This window comes from Ailuropoda melanoleuca, chromosome 4 (assembly GCF_002007445.2).
Source record: "Ailuropoda melanoleuca isolate Jingjing chromosome 4, ASM200744v2, whole genome shotgun sequence".
Lineage (NCBI taxonomy): Eukaryota > Metazoa > Chordata > Mammalia > Carnivora > Ursidae > Ailuropoda > Ailuropoda melanoleuca.
This window is the reverse complement of record NC_048221.1, coordinates 118,751,091-118,769,566: the sequence shown is the minus strand read 5'-3', so window position 1 is coordinate 118,769,566 and position 18,476 is coordinate 118,751,091. Positions and strand designations below refer to the sequence as shown.

General features: G+C 39.7%; 1 protein-coding gene across 2 annotated transcripts in view; it reads left to right on the top strand.

The window, feature by feature from the left end:
- TTC27 (tetratricopeptide repeat domain 27) overlaps positions 1–18,476 on the top strand; it is a 180,334-nt gene that overhangs the window by 13,098 nt on the left and 148,760 nt on the right. For both annotated transcript variants that reach the window (XM_034659678.1, XM_002923161.4), the window contains exons 5-7: positions 1,942–2,044; positions 11,469–11,633; positions 13,968–14,101. In XM_034659678.1, coding sequence (XP_034515569.1) covers positions 1,942–2,044; positions 11,469–11,633; positions 13,968–14,101 — 402 coding nt within the window. The remainder of the gene's footprint in view (positions 1–1,941; positions 2,045–11,468; positions 11,634–13,967; positions 14,102–18,476) is intronic.

Below are 18,476 nucleotides of genomic sequence, written 5' to 3'. Positions count from 1 at the left end.
AAATAAGGATCAAGTTTTTTAGAAAAAACATTTTATTTATTTTTATTTAGAGATAGAGATTGCAGGTGAGCGGGAGGAAGGGCAGAGGGAAAGGGAGAGAGAGATTCTCAAGCAGACTCTGCACTGAGCGTGGAACCTAATGTGGGCTCCATCTCACAACCCTGAGATCATGACCTGAGCTGAAACCAAGAGTTGGACGCTTACCCGACTGAGCCACCCAGGTGCCCCAGGTGTTTTTCTTTAAGAGAGAGAGAGAGAGAATGAGAGAGAGCGCGCTCATGAGCAGGGTGGGGAGGGGCAGATCCGTGACCTAAGCTGAAATCAAGAGTCAGGCACTTAACCAACTGAGCCATCCAGGTGTCCCAGGATCAAGTTTTTTATTTTATTTTTTAAAAGATTTTATTTATTTATCTGACAGAGAGAGCACAAGCAGGGGGAGTGGTAGGCAGAAGGAGACGGAGCAGTAGTTCCCCACTGAGCAAGAAGTCCGATGTGGGTGGCGCCTGGGTGGCTCAGTCGTTTACCGTCTGCCTTTGGTTTAGGGCGTGGTCCCAGCATTCTGGGATCGAGCCTCACATCGGGTTCCTCTGTTGGAGGCCTGCTTCTTCCTCTCCCACTCCCCCTGCTTGTGTTCCTTCTCTAGCTGGCTGTCTCTATCTGTGTCAAATAAATAAATAAAAATCTTAAAAAAAAAAAAAGTCCGATGTGGGGCTCGATCCCAGGACCCTGGGATCATAACCTGATGGTTAACTGACTGAGCCACCCAGGCACCCCCACCCCCTTTGTTTTTTTTTTTTTTTTAAATAGTGATCAAATAAGAACAGCACCAGGCAATAGAGAAAAACCTACTGTGTTCTCAGACTGTGCATTAGTCAAGACGATGTATGACATGCAGTCTCTGTCCTCAGAAATGTTTGGGTCAGGTGGAGTTAAACTCTTGAAACACAAGAGCCGTCCAATGTGGTGCTAACTTCTATGGACAGTGTTGAAGTTCAGAGAAGCGAGAGACGAATGTGTGCCACCCTCGTGGGAGAAGGGTTCGTGGGATGGTTTGACAAGGATGTGGAAGGGATTGTCTTAGTTTTGGGAAATATTTAAATCCAAGGTATTTCTTACAGTGTAGCTTGTGTAATATATTGCTTTGAGGAGCATATAGAGATGTGGAGGACAGGACTTCTTATCTTACTGGGTGGGTGGTGGACAACACTGAAAGCCAGGGATTGACCTCCATGAATGCAGGGGAATGTGTTTGCAAAGGAGGTAGTACAAATAATATGCTAGAATTTCAGAGGAGGGACATATTATCCCGCCCTCCCCCTCCCCCCACTGCACACGCTGCCTCCTGGCGGTTCTTGGTGGAGCTCTCTCGGAGGAGCTGCTGTGTGGATCATGGCGCTGAGGGGGTGCCACAGCGGACGAGAATAATGACAGCAGCAGACATTTTAAAGAAGGAGGTATTAAGTTCTAAAAGGAATCAGGAAGCCCATGTGGCTAAAAATACAGGTTCTGAGGGGAAGGAGGAGGCATGTTATTCTTGTGGAAGAGGGAGAAACGGATTTGGGTATTGTTACCAAGGACACAGCAGTGGATGGATAAGTTTGTTGAAGAATAAGTTTAATTTCACAGATGTTAAAAAATTCTAGGGGAGCCTGGGTGGCTCAGTCCTTAAGCATCTTCCTTCGGCTCAGGGCGTGATCCCGGAGTCCTGGGATCGAGCCCCACATCGGGCTCCTCCGCTATGAGCCTGCTTCTTCCTCTCCCACTCCCCCTGCTTGTGTTCTCTCTCTCACTGGCTGTCTCTCTTTCTCTCCCTCTCTCTCTCTTTGCCAAATAAATAAATAAAATATTAAAAAAAATTCTAAACACTAATTTTAATTAATGTAAAAATTGTTTTTTAGAGGGTCTTTTATTTTCAGCTTACATGGTACTTTCTTTCCCTAGAGCTTGCCGTGGTGGACTTTGAGATGTGTGAGTGTTCACCAGCAGTTACTGGAGGAGCGCTCCCCGCAGCTCTCTGCTCTTGCTGGAGACTGTATCGAGGAAGGTATGGGGCAGATTTGCTTGGATGAGGGCATGCAGCTCCAGGCTAATTTCTCGGCTAAGGCAGTCCTTTTTAGTTTATTTGTTTACTTTTTGACAAATAATAGTAACTTTCTGGTTGAGGTTGTTTCTTTTTTTCCCCTTTATTTCTGGGTGTGGAATATCACAAATTATTAGGGTGTCAGATTATAGAATTTCTTTTTGCCTTTGAATTTTAAAAGAGGAATTCACTATCATTTATATTACCTATTTAGAAAATGATTTGTTCTCTACAGGTTACCATGATTTTATCACAAATTGCTTAAAAGTATTTTAGTATATTCTTTGTTCTTTAATCTAAGAAGCCTCTTTGGAAACAAATGTAAACTTTCTTTATTTAAAAAAAATCCTTAACTTTCCTTACTTTCCGTTTTTGAATCATGTACAAATGTTCATTTTATCTAAGATTAGCATATGTTTAGTATTTCTCTCTTAGAACAAAAAAAGCTTGAGAAATTAATTTCAACCAAATTACCTAGCTTAGTAATATTTATTACTGCATAAACTAACATCCTCTCTAGTGTATTCTGGTCTAGCTTGTTACTACATAGATGTACCCTCAAAGGAAACAGATTACAGTTGGAATAAATTGTGCCAAATTACATGCAGAGTAGAAAATTACTTATCTGCTGTCCTTTGAGCACATGAAGAAAGCCTTTGTTTTTTAACATTTGGCAGAACATACATTTTACTACGGATGATAATAGGTAGAGAGGCATTTTTACATTTTATATTATTTTTTATTATATGTAATATACATATACAAAAGTACCTAAAATCTAAAGTATAAACCACACACCTCTGTTAGTGCCCCCCACTGCCTTTGTTACAGATGCCCTTCACATTTCCTAGGGAAGCATTTTGAAGAGGGAAAATCTTGGGTACCTTGACACTTGGTTTCCCTGGGCTTTTGGAATGATTATTCTTAGCAAAAGTTGCAACACAAAGCAAAACAAAAACAGATTCTCTTGTAGTGAAGAAACACTTACAGATGAACTTGGACTTGGTAACGAACTTCAACGAACTTCTGAGTTACAGAGAAGGGGTTTGACGTCCGGTGTGTGTGTTTCCAAAGCCCATACTCCTTTCACATAGCAAGAGTATGTATGGCATTTTTACCACATTTCAGTGACTAATGTTTATAATTATTGATTATTAAGAAAAGAAAAAAATAACCTTCTTTAAGTGCCATTTTAAAAGGGAAGAACAATATGGTGTGCTTTAGAGAGAATTATATTCTATGGGGTAAAATTAAGTTTCTAAACAGAAAGAGTTAACTAAGATCTGGAAAATATGACTCTTAAGTGACTCATTCCCCAAGTGGTCTTGATTCTTTTCGGCAATATATTTCAGCATATCATTTGCTTTGCTTACAACTAAGCATTTTTTATGTTGCTGTTCTAGGCTAATCAACGACATTTTTCATTTTATCTAGTCATAAATTGGTCCATTTTGGCTATGTTTAGGTAGGTCTGCAGATAGTCTTAAACTGCAACATTTCATAAACAGTTTTATTTTAAAAAATGTTTTATTCTGGGATTTGGCCCAAATGTTGACCAAGCAGTCAGTTATAGCTGAAATATTGCTCAGTGTCCAGAGAAGGATATGATATTTGAAATGTTGCCCTTGAAGGATCATGAAAAAGTTGGCAGGATTTTTTTTTAGTCCATGAAACAAAAGTGAGGATTTCATGAACAACTGTGATCTTTATATTTTTGTCCAGGAATGTGACGTCAGTACAATGTAATGGAATAGAGCCCATCAGAATGTCAGCATAACTTTGCTGGACTGATCACATCTATGAAAGGAGTAAGTTAGAGTCTCGCAGACTACGCTCCTCAGTGTGATTGAGGCACTCTTTTGGATGTCACGCCAATGAAACCACGATTCTCTAAAAGACTGCTTAGGGGCACACACAGCCATTTACTCTGGGAGCCGATACTGCAAATGCATTTCATATAGTTTATGAAATGTAATATTGCAGTGTCGCTGTTTGAAGATGAGCTTATGAAGAAGCCTGTCTGAGGGAAGACAGGTCGAAATGCTTTGTCGGAGAGTTCTGCTGTAACATCTATAGGCAACTCTGTGACTCTAGGTTAGATTGTTTCCATGTAAAAAGAGCTGATCAAGAGATTAGTCTCTTGGTGACTGATGAGTGCACTGATTTTTTTTTTTTAAATTGATACTTTAGAATGAATGTTATTAAATATTCTGGATATGATTAATTATAATTATCTGTAGGGATTTCACTTTAATGTAGCATTAAAATAATCTTATAAGAAGGGATTTTGGTTTTAGCATACATTTTAAATGCGCTGGGTGACGTTTGCATCCAGAAGGTCATGAATATTCATTTCCATGGAGAACCTACTGATTTATTAAAATAATAAATATGCGTCTGCTGGGTTGACATGCTCCTCTCTTTATTTAAACCTTGAGTCATCCAAAGCTCAAAACTGTGTGTTCATAGTTGACTCATTGTTTTCCATCATACTGTGCATCTGGCCAGTTCTTAAATCTTATCAGTTCTTCCCTAAGGGTCCCATGTGCCTCCTTTTCCATTCCTACAACTCTTATCCTAGGCCATGTCCAAAATCTTTAGTTTGGGAAGGCCCTTTAGAGATTATTTTGTTCCGCTAACTAACTCATTTTACAAAGAATTGAGACTCAGATTACCCAAGAGCCAGACCTGTGATCTAGAGTTTGTAACTCCAAATCCTGCCCACTCTTCTTTCCATTACATTTCTGCAACTCATCAGTAGGGCAGAATTCTGATATCTGATAACGATAATACAGTTAATGTTTCTATAGTGATAGCCCCATACCAAGCACTGTTCTGCATCTTTCAATACATTAACTAGTTTATTCCTCACAATAACTGTATGGGATAGAGCTGAAGAGTTGACGGAGTGTGGTGGGGAGGTGCATATAGTGTGTGTGTGTGTTTTTAAACAGCTTTTTTGAAGTGTAGTTAACCTGCAGTATTTACTCATATTTTAAAGTGTGCAGTTGATGATGTTTTATAAATGTATACACCTCTGAACTAGTCACAATCAAGACAGTTAACAGAACATGGTGTTTTAAGATCTGGCTTTTAGTTTCTACTCTGTCACTGGCTCCCTGTGTGACCTTAGGCAACTCATCTGACTTCCAAACCAGGGATTCTTTCCGTGTACAATGATCGTTGAATCCTTTCCAGGTATAGAATAATGTGATTCTTCTTAGGCCAGCTTTCCACTCATCCTAATGCTGGAATCCATTGGAAGATTGTATCCAAAAGAGTTATTTCCTCTTTCCTTGGGCACTTTCCAAAATTACTTTGAGAGAGAATGCATTCCATTGTTAGGATCCATAATTGCTGCAAGTGCTTCCTTTTATTAATTAAAAAAAGCTGTGATTTTATCACTGACAACTGCTAGCTGGAGAGCTGGGCTGCCTGATATAGTAGCCACTAGCTATCTGTGACTATTTGAATTTAAATAAAGTAACATAAATGAGATAAAAAAAATTCAGTTCCTTAGTTTCACTAGCCGCATTTGAAGTGCTCCAAAGCCATGTGTAGCCAACGGCTACAATTTGGACAGTGCAGCTAGAGGATACGTACATCATCAGAGAAAGTTTTATTGGACAGGACTGCTGTTGAGCAGCGGACAGTGACTGGGTAGGTCTCTCCTTCTATATGACCAGCGCCCCAGTTACTTAAGGCTGCCATCACTATCACTCGACATCTGAAGGGTTGCACCTGAATTACAGGCTCTTTCTTGGCCTTTGTTCCTTCTCCCTCATCAGTACTGCATGAGGTACTTTTTCTAAATACCAATTTCATCATGTCACCTTTTTTTGATTAGGAAAGCCTTTAATGATTTCCAGTTTTACCTTTGACTTTATATTTTCTACCCAATTTCATATTTAATAAAAATTGTTTTTGGAATGCTTGCTCTGTTTCAGTCACTGTGCTAGGTGCTGGGGATATCAGTGAGTGCAGTAGGCAGGGGCAAAAATACAAGTAGAAACAAAGGGCATAAAGAGGAAGGAGTGAAGCAAAGGATGTGGTTAGTCTAAACCTGAGAGATCAGAGAAAGCTTCACAGAACGCCTCATGCTTGAACGGACTCTTGAAGAATGAGTAAGAATTTATTGGGTGAAGTTAGAAACGGCATATAACATGTACCAAGAGAGACAGAGACTTGAAACATCTTTGTGCATTTGGGAATTCCGGTAGTTCCAAATAGCCAGAGTAGAGTGAGGTTGGGTGGGATGTCAGGTGATGATGTCGAACAAGTAGGTAGGAGCTAGGTCACCGGGACATTGGACTTTATCTTGATAGTAGCCATCAAAGGGTTTTTGAGTACATGTGCAGTCCTGGGGTATTTGTTGAGCACCAGCAGTGATAGGTGGTGCACATACAGCAGTGAACAAGAGCCGTGAGGACCCTTCTTTTGTGAGCCTTATGGTCTAGAAGTGAATTGGAGCCAAATTTCTACCCATCTTTCAAGGCCTGTCCTTCTGAAAAGTTTTGTTCAACTGTCCCAGCCTTACGGATTTCCCCTCTTTGGTACGTATGGTCACACAATCTCATATCACGTTAACAGTGTATTGAATAATGATTATGTGTCTTCTCTTCCAAGCTCTTCTTCTCCCCCATCCTCTCATTAGGGAAGATCAGGGCTTAAATCTTGTTGTAGGATCTAGCACAATTCTAAGCATCTATAATAATTCAATAGATGTTGATTAAAAGTCATAGGATGGGAGGGGGTGGGGGAATGGGATAGGCTGGTGATGGGTAGTAAGGAGGGCACTTTTTGCATGGTGCACTGGGTGTTATACACAACTAATGAATCATCGAACTTTACACCAAAAACCAGGGATGTACTGTATGGTGACTAACATAATATAATAAAAAAACATAAAAAAAGAGTCATAGGATGGAATGGGGGAAATCATTGAGAAGGGGAGAGAGGCAGGAGAAGGATGGAACATTGGAGGGGCAGCAGTAGGAAATCAGCTTGAGAAGTATGGAGATCAGGGAGGAAAGGAGTTGTGTTTGTTTTTTTGGTTTTTTTAGAGGAAATGAGTTTGAGTTGGCTAACACTTTCCTGTTTTGACATGATGTCACAAATCTGTGAAGGCTGGCTTATGATTATGAATTCTTAGGATATATTTTCCACCTTCCTCTAGTGCCATTTTTCTTGCTGACCTCTTTTGCACGGTAGACTTAACCTCCTTTTAACCTTCAGTGAAGATACAGTTCTTTGGGTTTCAGCTTCAAATGGAGTCTCGTGCTAGATTGGCTACTCTGGGTGGTCCAGGCCTCCTCATCTTTTGTCTTTGGTGTTCTTTGCAGCCATAAAAATGAAATTCTCAGGTCCCTAAGCTGTGGTAGTTAGCTTTAGGGCAGGATATGGAGTCAGTACATGCTTAATTCCTGAGGTTCAGTTTTCATTTAGTTTTTGTTCTCTGTGTATTCCTTTGTTCTCAGCACAGTTGTTAACATAAAAATATATTACACATTATTTATTTACTTATTTTTGCACAGACTTTATTGACTTGATTGAAAGCCTTATGGTACGTACAGCATTTAATATAGTTGATGTCGGCTTTGTTCACACTGACTCCGATGAATTGTGCTTGGGTTTTCTGTGCTTGAGGCTCTGCTCATTTGCGGCTGTTGCCTTTGGTTTGTTTTCTTTCAGGATCAACATGAGAACTTTCATATAAAATCTTATTTTTAATTCCTTCTCTGGCAGTTCTTCCCTGGATTTTTAGCTTTGCGTAATTATACCTATGATGGAGCCTGCATCCTAAAGTCACCAACATTAATCCTCCTACTCCAACATCACATGATCTCCTAAATCTACTAGTTAACAAAAAATGTCCAAGGTCAGCCACAGCAGATCCTAACGAACCATGTAACATTGAATCCCATGCATAGGGAATGTTTTCAGCATCTTAAATTCCTAGGCGCTTAAAGGGCTTCCCCTAGCGGCACCTGGGGGGCGCAGTCGCTTAAGTGTAGGACTCTTGGTTTGGGCTCAGGTAACGATCTCAGGGTTGAGAGATTGAGCCCCACCTTGGGCTCCACGCTCAGCACGGAGTCAGCTTGTCCCTGGCCCTCCCCCTTGTCTCCGCCACCTCCCCCTGCCCTGTGCATGTGTGTGTGCAGTCTCTCTCAAATAAATACATGAATGAAATCTTTATTTTTTTAAGCTTTTATTTATTTGAAAGAGAGAAAGAGAGAGCATGAATGGGGGGAGAGGGAGAAACAGACTCCCCACTGAGCAGGGAGCCCCACCCAGGGCTGGATCCCAGGATCCTGGGATCATGACCTCAGGTGAAGGTGGATGCTTAACTGACTGAGTCACCCAGGTGCCCCATGAATAAAATCTTTAAAAAAACATAAATAAAGGGCTTCCCCTTGTCACGCTCACCAGGGCTTCAGTGCTGTAGCCATGGGCTCCAGTGGGTGCCTGAGGCCCTGTCTGGCCTGTACTATGTATTAAACATTTTAAATCCAGACTTTTAAAAAAGATTTATTTATTTATTTTAGAGAGAGAGAGAGAGCATCAGTGAGGGGGGAGAGGGAGAGAGAATCTCAAGTGATTCTGCACCAAGTGTGGAGCCTGATGTGGGGCTTGATCTCACTCCTGAGATCAGGACCTGAGCTGAAACCAAGAGTCAGATGCTTAACTGACTCAGCCACCCAGGTGGATTTAGGTGCCCCTAAATCCAGGTTTTTAAAGGCGTTTTTATTGGAAAAGTAATTTGACATGCTGTTGGAATTTAAAGATTAAATTAATTCTTAAAAAAAATCAGGACTTATCTTCCTATTTTATTTAATAATCTTTGAACCCTGAACACATGAAATGTAGAAGAAACAAGTGCCAGCTCAAAGCCAATTATAACAAATACACACACAGACCCATGCAGATAGGTAGGTAGGAGGGGAGATAGACACAGAGAACCAACTTTGAGGATTTATGTGACTTTTTTTTTTTTTTAAAGATTTTATTTTATTTATTTGACAGAGATAGAGACAGCCAGCGAGAGAGGGAACACAAGCAGGGGGAGTGGGAGAGGAAGAAGCAGGCTCATAGCAGAGGAGCCTGATGTGGGGCTCGATCCCGCAATGCTGGGATCACGCCCTGAGCCGAAGGCAGACGCTTAACCGCTGTGCCACCCAGGCGCCCCTGTGACTTTTTTATGTGTTACTAGGACAGTTTAAATTAGATAGCCTTACCTAGGCTTATCTGAGCTATCACATCAGAAGTCTACTTAAATGCAGAAACAACCCTTCTGTGTTCATTGAGAGATTTTAAAAAACCTTGGCCAAGTTTCACATCCCTTGATATATGTTTGTATCCAGAACCTTTTGGGAAGATTACTTTACTGTCATCAACAACTAAGAAGAATCCTGTCACTTGTGAACCGTGCTAACATGATAGAAGGTTACTATATTTCTGAGAAACATGGCTAGACACTCAGGCGTAATGAGCAGTCAAAGGGAAAGAAGGTTAAATAAAAGCACCAAGAGCACTGAATATTATCAGTTCTAGCTTTTCTTGAGTTTGGTTAATGTGGAGGAGATCTACTGAAGGAGTTTCATTGTGAGAAGTTCATGTTTAGATACCTGTCTGCTTTTGAAGTAAGATGTGTCCATCTTGACTTATTCTGAGTCCAGAGAATCTCTTTAAAGAGCTGACAGTATATAGAAAAACACCTTTTTTTTTTTTTTTTTTTTTTAAGTATGCTTCTTGCCTAGCATGGAGCCCAACGTGAGGCTTGAACTCATGACCCTACATCAAGACCCAAGCTGGGATCAAGAGTTGGATACTTAGGGGCGCCTGGGTGGCACAGCGGTTAAGCGTCTGCCTTTGGCTCAGGGCGTGATCCCAGCGTTGTGGGATCGAGCCCCACATCAGGCTCCTCCGCTATGAGCCTGCTTCTTCCTCTCCCACTCCCCCTGCTTGTATTCCTTCTCTCGCTGGCTGTCTCTGTCTAATAAATAAATAAATAAATCTTAAAAAAAAAAAAAAAAGAGTTGGATACTTAACTGACTGAACCACCAGGTGCCCGAGAAAAACACTTTCTTTTTCAGACTTATTTTAATTTCAGTTCAGACGAAAGTAAAGGATATCTATTTCATAGCTATAAGTGTTTCTGTCAGATAACTAGGTGATGAAGGAGGTTGGGTTGTGTAGTATCATTTCTACACACGTATTCTTCCTCTGCCAGCTCCCTCCTCACCCCCATTTTCCCAATAAGCATTGATTCAGATTCTGGCTTTGTCACTTAACAACTGAGGTGACGAGTCAGTAAGCTGCCTGAATTCAAGTTTCTAATGAATCAGATGGGGATAGTGTCAACCTCAAAGACATCGTTGTGAGAATGGTAACACGATGTGTAAAATACATCGTGCCAGGCAGAGCGGGCATTCAGTATGTATCCCTTCCCTTTCAGCTTGAATGGTAGAGAATGGATTCTCCCATCTTGGGACACTGGAAGTGTGTTTTCTATTCATTTATTATGCATAGTTCTTTCACATTTTTTAAAATTCTTTTTTAATTGCAGTGTAATTAACGTACAGTATTATGTTAGTCTCACATTATGCAATAATTCTTGCGGACTGCTGTATGAAATGCTGACTCACTCATTACTAGAAGCATTTGTGAGAGACAGTTTGTCAGGGATATTTAGAGGTATGGACCGGGTGGACCTGTAGACGTCCCCTGCAACTTGGTGTGTGTTACCTAGCCTCTTTATTACATATCATTAATTTTGACAATCATTTCATTTCAGACTGTGTTAGGTTAATATCCTCCTGTCTTTTCAACTCAGGTATTTAGAGAAATCAGAATCTGACTGCTAAACCAATATTCATTCTATATTTGATATTCATATGGTCATATTTATCTTTGTGTATCTGTTTCTCCTCTGAAGGGAAGACTTTTACATTCTTTATGAGGGAAGCTGTAAACTGACCTCTGCATTAGATTTTCTGTAGTGTTTAACTCTTTGTAGGTTCATTTGGTACTTCGCATCTTCACCTTGTATCGCCATAGTTTTTAATAGCACAATTAAGACAAGCACTCTAAAATTAGAGCAGGTTAATGAATTGCGTTTCCTAGGATTATTGTGTGGAATGAGGGAGGGATGTATGTAATGTCCTTAGCTTGTGCTTGGAACATGTGAGTGCTCAGATAATGCTGGCTTGAATGGTGATTGTACTTGTGTTCCTCATCTTCCAGATTTAAAATTCTTTAAGCGCAGGGACTATGCAATATATATGCTTCACATGCCGTGGACTCAACATTTGACTCATTTGCTCATTTTACTTAATCATAGATTTTCATTTTCATCATAGTTTTTAATGTTTCATCTTGTGTCTTGCAGTGATGAAACTGGAGGATCTGTTTGTTGGTGCTTCCGGTCACTATTTGTCTATTCAGTTCCATCTGGAGAGTGCATATGTATTTTTATATTATTATGAATATACAAAAGCAAAAGATCAGTTCAACATTGCTAAAGACATCAGCAAATTACAAATTGATTTGACAGGTAAGACTTGTTACTTTTTGTGGATGATTAATTTTTTTAATGATAAAACTAATATAGACGTTGGCAGTTTGGCTATATTGTTTGGTTGTGTTTGATTTTTTCTGTTCTGCTCTTTGCTTTATAAAAATCGGTTTTAAAGATTTTAAGAATTCATAGTTTTAGAACAAGTTTAATTGAAATGTAATATTTTCTTTATTCCTAGAGATTCCCCTTTATTTTCCGGTCTGGTTAGCCACGTGTTAGTGAGGTATATATATATATATATATAGCAGCCAGGTAGTACACAAATAAACTCTTTTTTTTTTTTTAAGTAAGCTCTGTGCCCAGTGTGGGACTTGAACTCAAACCACTGAGATCAAAAGTCGCATGCTCTACTGACTGAGCCAGCCAGGCGCCCCCACAAATGAACTTTTCACCATTCGTTTATGGGTGTGAGTTTCTTAAAGTTCCTCCGATTCCCACGTTTTTTGTGGCCTCTTTACATTGCCGTTTCTTGTAAATACCCACCTGTGGCTTCCATCTGCTTTGTCTTCAGAACAGAAATTTTTGACTGTTTTATATTCAGTGCCTTAGAACGCTGGCATATTGTTGGCACTCAGGTACTTGTTGAATGAACAAGTAAAGTACAGAATTTCTCCAAAAACCTCTGTATTTCTTCTGAATACAAAACAAGAAATAGGGCGTGGGTGGCTCAGGCAGTTAAGCGTCTGCCTTCTGCTCAGGTTGGGATCCCAGAGTTCTGGGATCAAGTCCCGCATCGGGCTCCCTGCTCAGTGGGGAGTCTGCTTCACCCTCTCCCTCCACTGCTTTCCCTGCTGTGTTCTCTCGCTCTCTCTCAAATAAATAAATAAAAAGGAAAAAAAAAAACCCACAACAAAATAAGAAACATTGGTTGCTTTTTGTGTCTTGCTCTATCCCTGGAGAGTTACAATATCATTGGCATTCAGTATTGATCATGTTAATGAAAGTCCCATATTACCAGTTCGAGCACACTACTTACACCTCTTGAACCTGAGGTCGGCATTCCAGGCCGTGTCTGTGAGGATTGACATGATTGAACCTATTTGTCCTTCCTGGACTTGGTCTAGGTGATCTCTAAGGTCTATTCTTACCCCCTAAATTCTGTGCTTCTTACTGAGCTGGTCTTGTCATTCAAATCTTTCAAGTATATTACGAGTTAAATATGACTTTGTGGCCTGGTCTGGGATCTTAGCCATCTTTTGTTACGTTGTTTGTATGGGGAAAATTATTAAATATCCAGCATAGAACTTTTGGAACAATGGCCATATAAGTTGGAGTCTTGTCTGTATTTGAAAATATAGTTCTATATAATATATAACTTGTGAGGTTAGCTTCAGAGATTATGTTTTTAAATCTTTTGGCTCTCGGGGACTTTTTTTGGGCTATTTAAAAACTAATGGCACAGTACTCTGTATAGTCAGCTTTAATGCTGGTATATTTACTAGCTCGTTCTTCATATTTTTTTCCAAGTTAAGAGTGAAGAACTTAAAAATACAAATGTGGTACAAATATAAAATGAAAATCAGATTATTATTTTTTTCCATTCAACTGTAGCCCTTCTATAAAAAAGTAAGCTGCGTTAGACCATCTCAGTAGCTGTTTTTGTGTAGCATGTTCAAAAGGTCGATGTATGATTTAGAGCCAGACTCATTGCAGGATAAAATCCAGACTTCTTAGACTGGGCTGTACAATCAACGGTCTTTGTAATCTGACGCTTGCCAGAGAGTGGATATTAGGACTGTTGCTTCTATTAAAGCTATTCTGTAGCAAGTTATTTCAGATACAAGATGGAAAAAATGTGGGTGTTAAGAAGCCAGATAGAATAATAGAAAGACTTGGATTTAGAACCTGGAGACCCTGGCTTTAAGCTCTGGCTCTGAGACTGAGAGTATTTGTGATCTTAAGCAAGTCCTTCCTGTCTTAAGATTGGAACGTCTGTTTTTTCATCTGCTATATGAGGATGATGATACTTCTTCCACCTATGAAAATTTGGGGGGAAGGAGGTAGTTTGATGCAAAAGTGAGTATGTGTAATCTAGTGGCATAAATCTTGGGTTTGAGTTCTGGCCCCATAGCTTATTGGCTTTATAATTTTATTTATTTTTTTATTTTTTGTTTTCTGCTCCTGGCTTTATAATTTTATAAGTAGTTTTAAGATCATTACCGAGTCTCAGGTCTTTTTTTTTTTTTTTAATGTGACATGGAGAAAATACCTTTACAGACTTTACAGTAGTCTGAAAATACTACTTTTCATGATTGTACAGTAGATATGATTGATAAATCGATAAGTACAATTTAATATGTTGTTTTTCAGGTGCTTTGGGGAAAAGGACACGGTTCCAGGAAAATTATGTGGCACAACTTATTCTAGATGTAAGAAGGGAAGGGGATGCATTTTCACATTGTGAATTCAGTCCAGCACCTACTCCTCAGGAACATTTAACCAAGGTGAGTAGGATTGTAAGTTATTTAAATTACTATCCAAATCTAACAGGTTCGGTAGTGAGTTTTGTACACACACTGAATGGGGTGGGAAGAGGCTTCATTCTGTTCCTTCTTGAGCTTTTTCATGGTGGCTGGGGGTTTTAGAAAACACGCAGACATAACAACGTGAGTTTAAGCCTTTTTTACCCTTAAGTAGAGATAAAATGTTGTTTTTCTTTTAGACTTCAGTAATATGAATTAGTAATGCAGTCAGTTATGTATTACTCTCTCTGAAAAAATTCAAAAGACAGACTGGGTGGAGCTTGATTTTTCTAGCTGCTACTGTATTTGTTGCCTTAACTTTTGCCTTTTGTGGATATTTTTGAATATTAAGAGACTTGAAATTTCTGAGGTTCTTCAAAATATATAAACAGATGATAAGAATGTCTTTTTACCAGTGTTCTGATCCTTTGTTACTGTCATTATTGGGCTGATTGCTGCCTTAGTATGTTTTTCTTGACTTGGCCAATGCTTTCTCTTTGTTTTTGTTTTTATTTTTTTAAGGTTTTATTCTTAAGTAATCTCTCCACCCAGTGGGGGCTCATACTTATAACCCTGAGATTAAGAGTTACGTGTTCTACTAACTGAGCCAGCCAGGTGCCCCATGCATTCCCTTCTTGTAGCTTAAATTTATGGCTCTTGGTCAGTTTACCTACTTAGATGCCTTTCCATCTGCTTCCATAGAGGTCGTTAGCATTTATGTTTTCTTACTGTGGAGATTCCAAGCCAATGTTTTTGGTTGTCCTTTGCCTGATGTTACTGTCCTTGGCCTGATGTTACTGTCCTTGAAGCCCTACCCTTCATTCCAGAGCCGATAAACAAATTTACCTTGGGTACACGGAGCACTAAAATTCTCTTCTGTATTGAAAATAGTGCCAAGAGGAAGGGCTAGGGATGGGAAGGAAAAGTGACAGCAGTCAGGAGTCCCAAGGAAGGCCTTTGATGAGATACTGTGCACTTCTGGGCTTGTTCCAAGCACTCTCTTGTTTGCTTTTGAGTTCACTTCAGGGAGGAACCACTGTTGAATCTAAGAGAAGAAGGAAGGAAGAAAGGAAGGGAGAGGTGTAGAAACTCAGGGATACGACTGCACAGGGTACAGCCTGTACTTCCTGATGTATGTTGAGCCATCATGAAGGAGGGTTTGTACTGCTGTGTTGATGCTGGTCAGGGAACACGGTGCTGCTACCTGCCTCACACCTCTCTTCTTTACTCCCTGCATATATGGAGTCTCCTCTTTAAGCCTTTTGTTTTCTGTGCCTTTTGATGTAACCCAGGTCCCTCCCTAATTCTTAGATTAACTGCCATAAACCTGATATTTAGGCCATCGCATAGCATCAGTTGAAAAGAGATTCCATTCTGCAGTCTACACATATAATTCAGTAATCCATTGTTTATTGTTCTTTCATATGGCGTTCTCTTATTGAAAATTGTCTCCTGGGATGAGAAATAGGATATGATGACTATTATGAGGAATGTAAAAAAAATGATATACAATTTAATATAGAGTTTATTGAATTTTTCATATTTAAAGTAAAATACATTCAGATAATCTTATGATTTTCATTAATTACTACTTAGAGATATAAGGTACAAATAACGTGATGTAGGTATTGATTATGTAGAAATAGCTTTATATTTATGGGTGGAAGACAATTGCTTATTTAATTAGTTATATATCCTAATTTCTTATATCAAAGGCACTTTTAGATTATAAAATATACTATCTTTTTTTAAGAAAAGATTTTATCTATTATTTGAGAGAGAGCGAGAGAGAGCAAGAGAGTGGCAGAGAGAGGGAGAGGGGAAAACAGGCTCCCTGCTCAGTGGGGCTCGATCCCAGGACACTGAGATCATGACCTGAGCTGAAGGCAGATGCTTAACCGACTGAGCCACCCAGGTGCCCCTAATCCTTGGGGGAAGAAAAGGAACAGTATTATATCAGTTTTAGTTATTACAAAATATATACTGATTAGAAATGTTACTATGTGAAAATGTATATCTTAGAATTGAGGAAACAGTATAATTTTATTGCCATTGAGGAGAAGATTTCCCTTTTTGACCTTCCTAGATTTTTAATCTGTTATTAATGGAGGTTACATAGACTCAAGCCACTGGAGATCACGGTTTAATAAGCCAACAGTTAGGAGCAACCCCAATGTGCAAATGAAAGATCTTTGTCTCTGTTCTTGAGGTGCCTGGGTGGCTCAGTCAGTTAAGCATCTAACTCTTGATTTTGGCTCAGTTCTTGATCTCAGGGTTGTGGGATCGAGTCCCGCATCCAGCTCCGTGCTCGGTGTGGAGTCCGCTTGTCCCTTTCTCTCTCTGCTCCTCCCCCACTCATGCTCTATCTCTCTCTCTCAAAAAAAAGGACAGTCTCTGTTCTTAGTTGTTCAGTTGTGTATTTACAGAAAACACAAATGCATACATGATCAGTATCACTGATGAGAAATATACCTTAATGCTAAATATGGTGTGTGCCACATATTGAAGATAAATTATGTGCTAGTTCCTTGATTCAGTAGAATGTTATGAGGTCCAGGTGGGACTGAGGTAGAACAATATTTTAAGTTTGGGACTTGCAGAAGGTAAGTAGGTACTGCAGCTGACCCATTTTAATTTCAAAAGAGCAGAATAGAAACATAGAGAATTTTGAATGAAGATCCAAACTGTTTTGATTACTTGCTTGTGTCCTGCAAATAAATGATGCCATGCTGCCAACACTGACATATCTCAGGTCTTTGGTGGTGGAGGGGAAGGAATCCTGGGATGGCAGGAGACTTGGGTCCCTGTTCCATCCTTTTTGTCTAGCCTAGGGTGAGAATCTGGGACAGTTATGATATTCTTAGTTTCCTCATTTGTTTTTTCTCACATCACAATTTGTTAAAGGATCAGATTAGATTTTAAAGCTTTTGTACAGATGTGTTATTAAACATTGTGTATTAGGGGCACCTTGCTGGCTCAGTCAGTAGAGCATGTGACTCGCGATCTCGGGGTTGTAAGTTTGTGTCCCGTATTGGATGTGCAGATTACTTAAAAATAAAATCTTGGGGCGCCTGGGTGGCACAGCGGTTGAGCGTCTGCCTTCGGCTCAGGGCGTGATCCTCGCATTCTGGGATCGAGCCCCACATCGGGCTCCTCTGCTATGAGCCTGCTTCTTCCTCTCCCACTCCCCCTGCTTGTGTTCCCTCTCTCGCTGGCTGTCTCTTTCGAATAAATAAATAAAATCTTAAAAAAAAAATCTTTAAGGGAGCCTGTGTAGCTCAGTCAGTTAAATGTCCAATTCTTGGTTTTGGCTTAGGTCACGTTCTCAGAGTCATGAGATGGAGCCCGCTGAGTCTGGCTCTGTGCTTAGCGGGGAGTTGGCTTGAAAACTCTCTCCCTCCACCCCTCCCCCCACTTGTACATGCACTGTCTGTCTCTCAATAAAGAAATAAATCTTTAAAAGGAAATTAAAAAAAAAAGCAAAAAACCAAAAAAAACCATTGTGTATTAATAAGTAGCTTGATGCAACCCTATAAGAATGTAAAATGATGAGAATTTTGGGATACTTTAGAGCTGCGTGGTCCGATATGGTAGCCATCAACCACATGTGATTACTAATTACTGGGAAGTTGGTTCTTGCAATTTGAGATGTGAAGTGTAAAAGACACATCAGATTTCATGGACTGTGTATGAAAAAAAAGCATGTATAATATATATTTAATAATTTGCTGTTGACACATATAAGAATATTATTTTTTATATATTAGGCTAAATCATTTTTAAAAGTTTACTTTTTTACATGTGACTATTAAATATGTACTACTTTTTAAATTATGGAAGGCCTGCATTGAAAATGATGGCCACCAGGGTACGCTATGCACCTGCCAGCCTGGCCTTTGAATGGTGCCCATTCTGGGAGGAAGAGCCACTTTTTCAGTGGATTTTGAGCAACAGCTTAAGGTTCTGTGTTCCTCCCACGAGCAACTTGTTGCGGTTGCTGTACTCTTTCTTAAAACACTGTAGATAGAGCTAGGCCTACAGTTAGGATGAATTTGAGGATAGACAAGGAAAGCTGCTCCTCTGGGCTGTGTTTTGGGCAGATTTACTGCTTACTAGTTAAGAGGTTACCAGTTAAGAGGTTGACCTCTTAGCCATAGGCAGTTTCCAGCCTTCTGGTCCTTTTAATTCCTAGTTTTAGCTACTTATATTGAATTAGAAAAAAATTTAAAGTTGTGCCTATTTTATTTTAAATGTACAGTTTGAATTTTGAAAAATAGACCCGTGGAACAACCACCATCATAATAAAAATACAGAATCATTTTCATTACACCAAAAAGTCACTTATACTCCTTTGCAG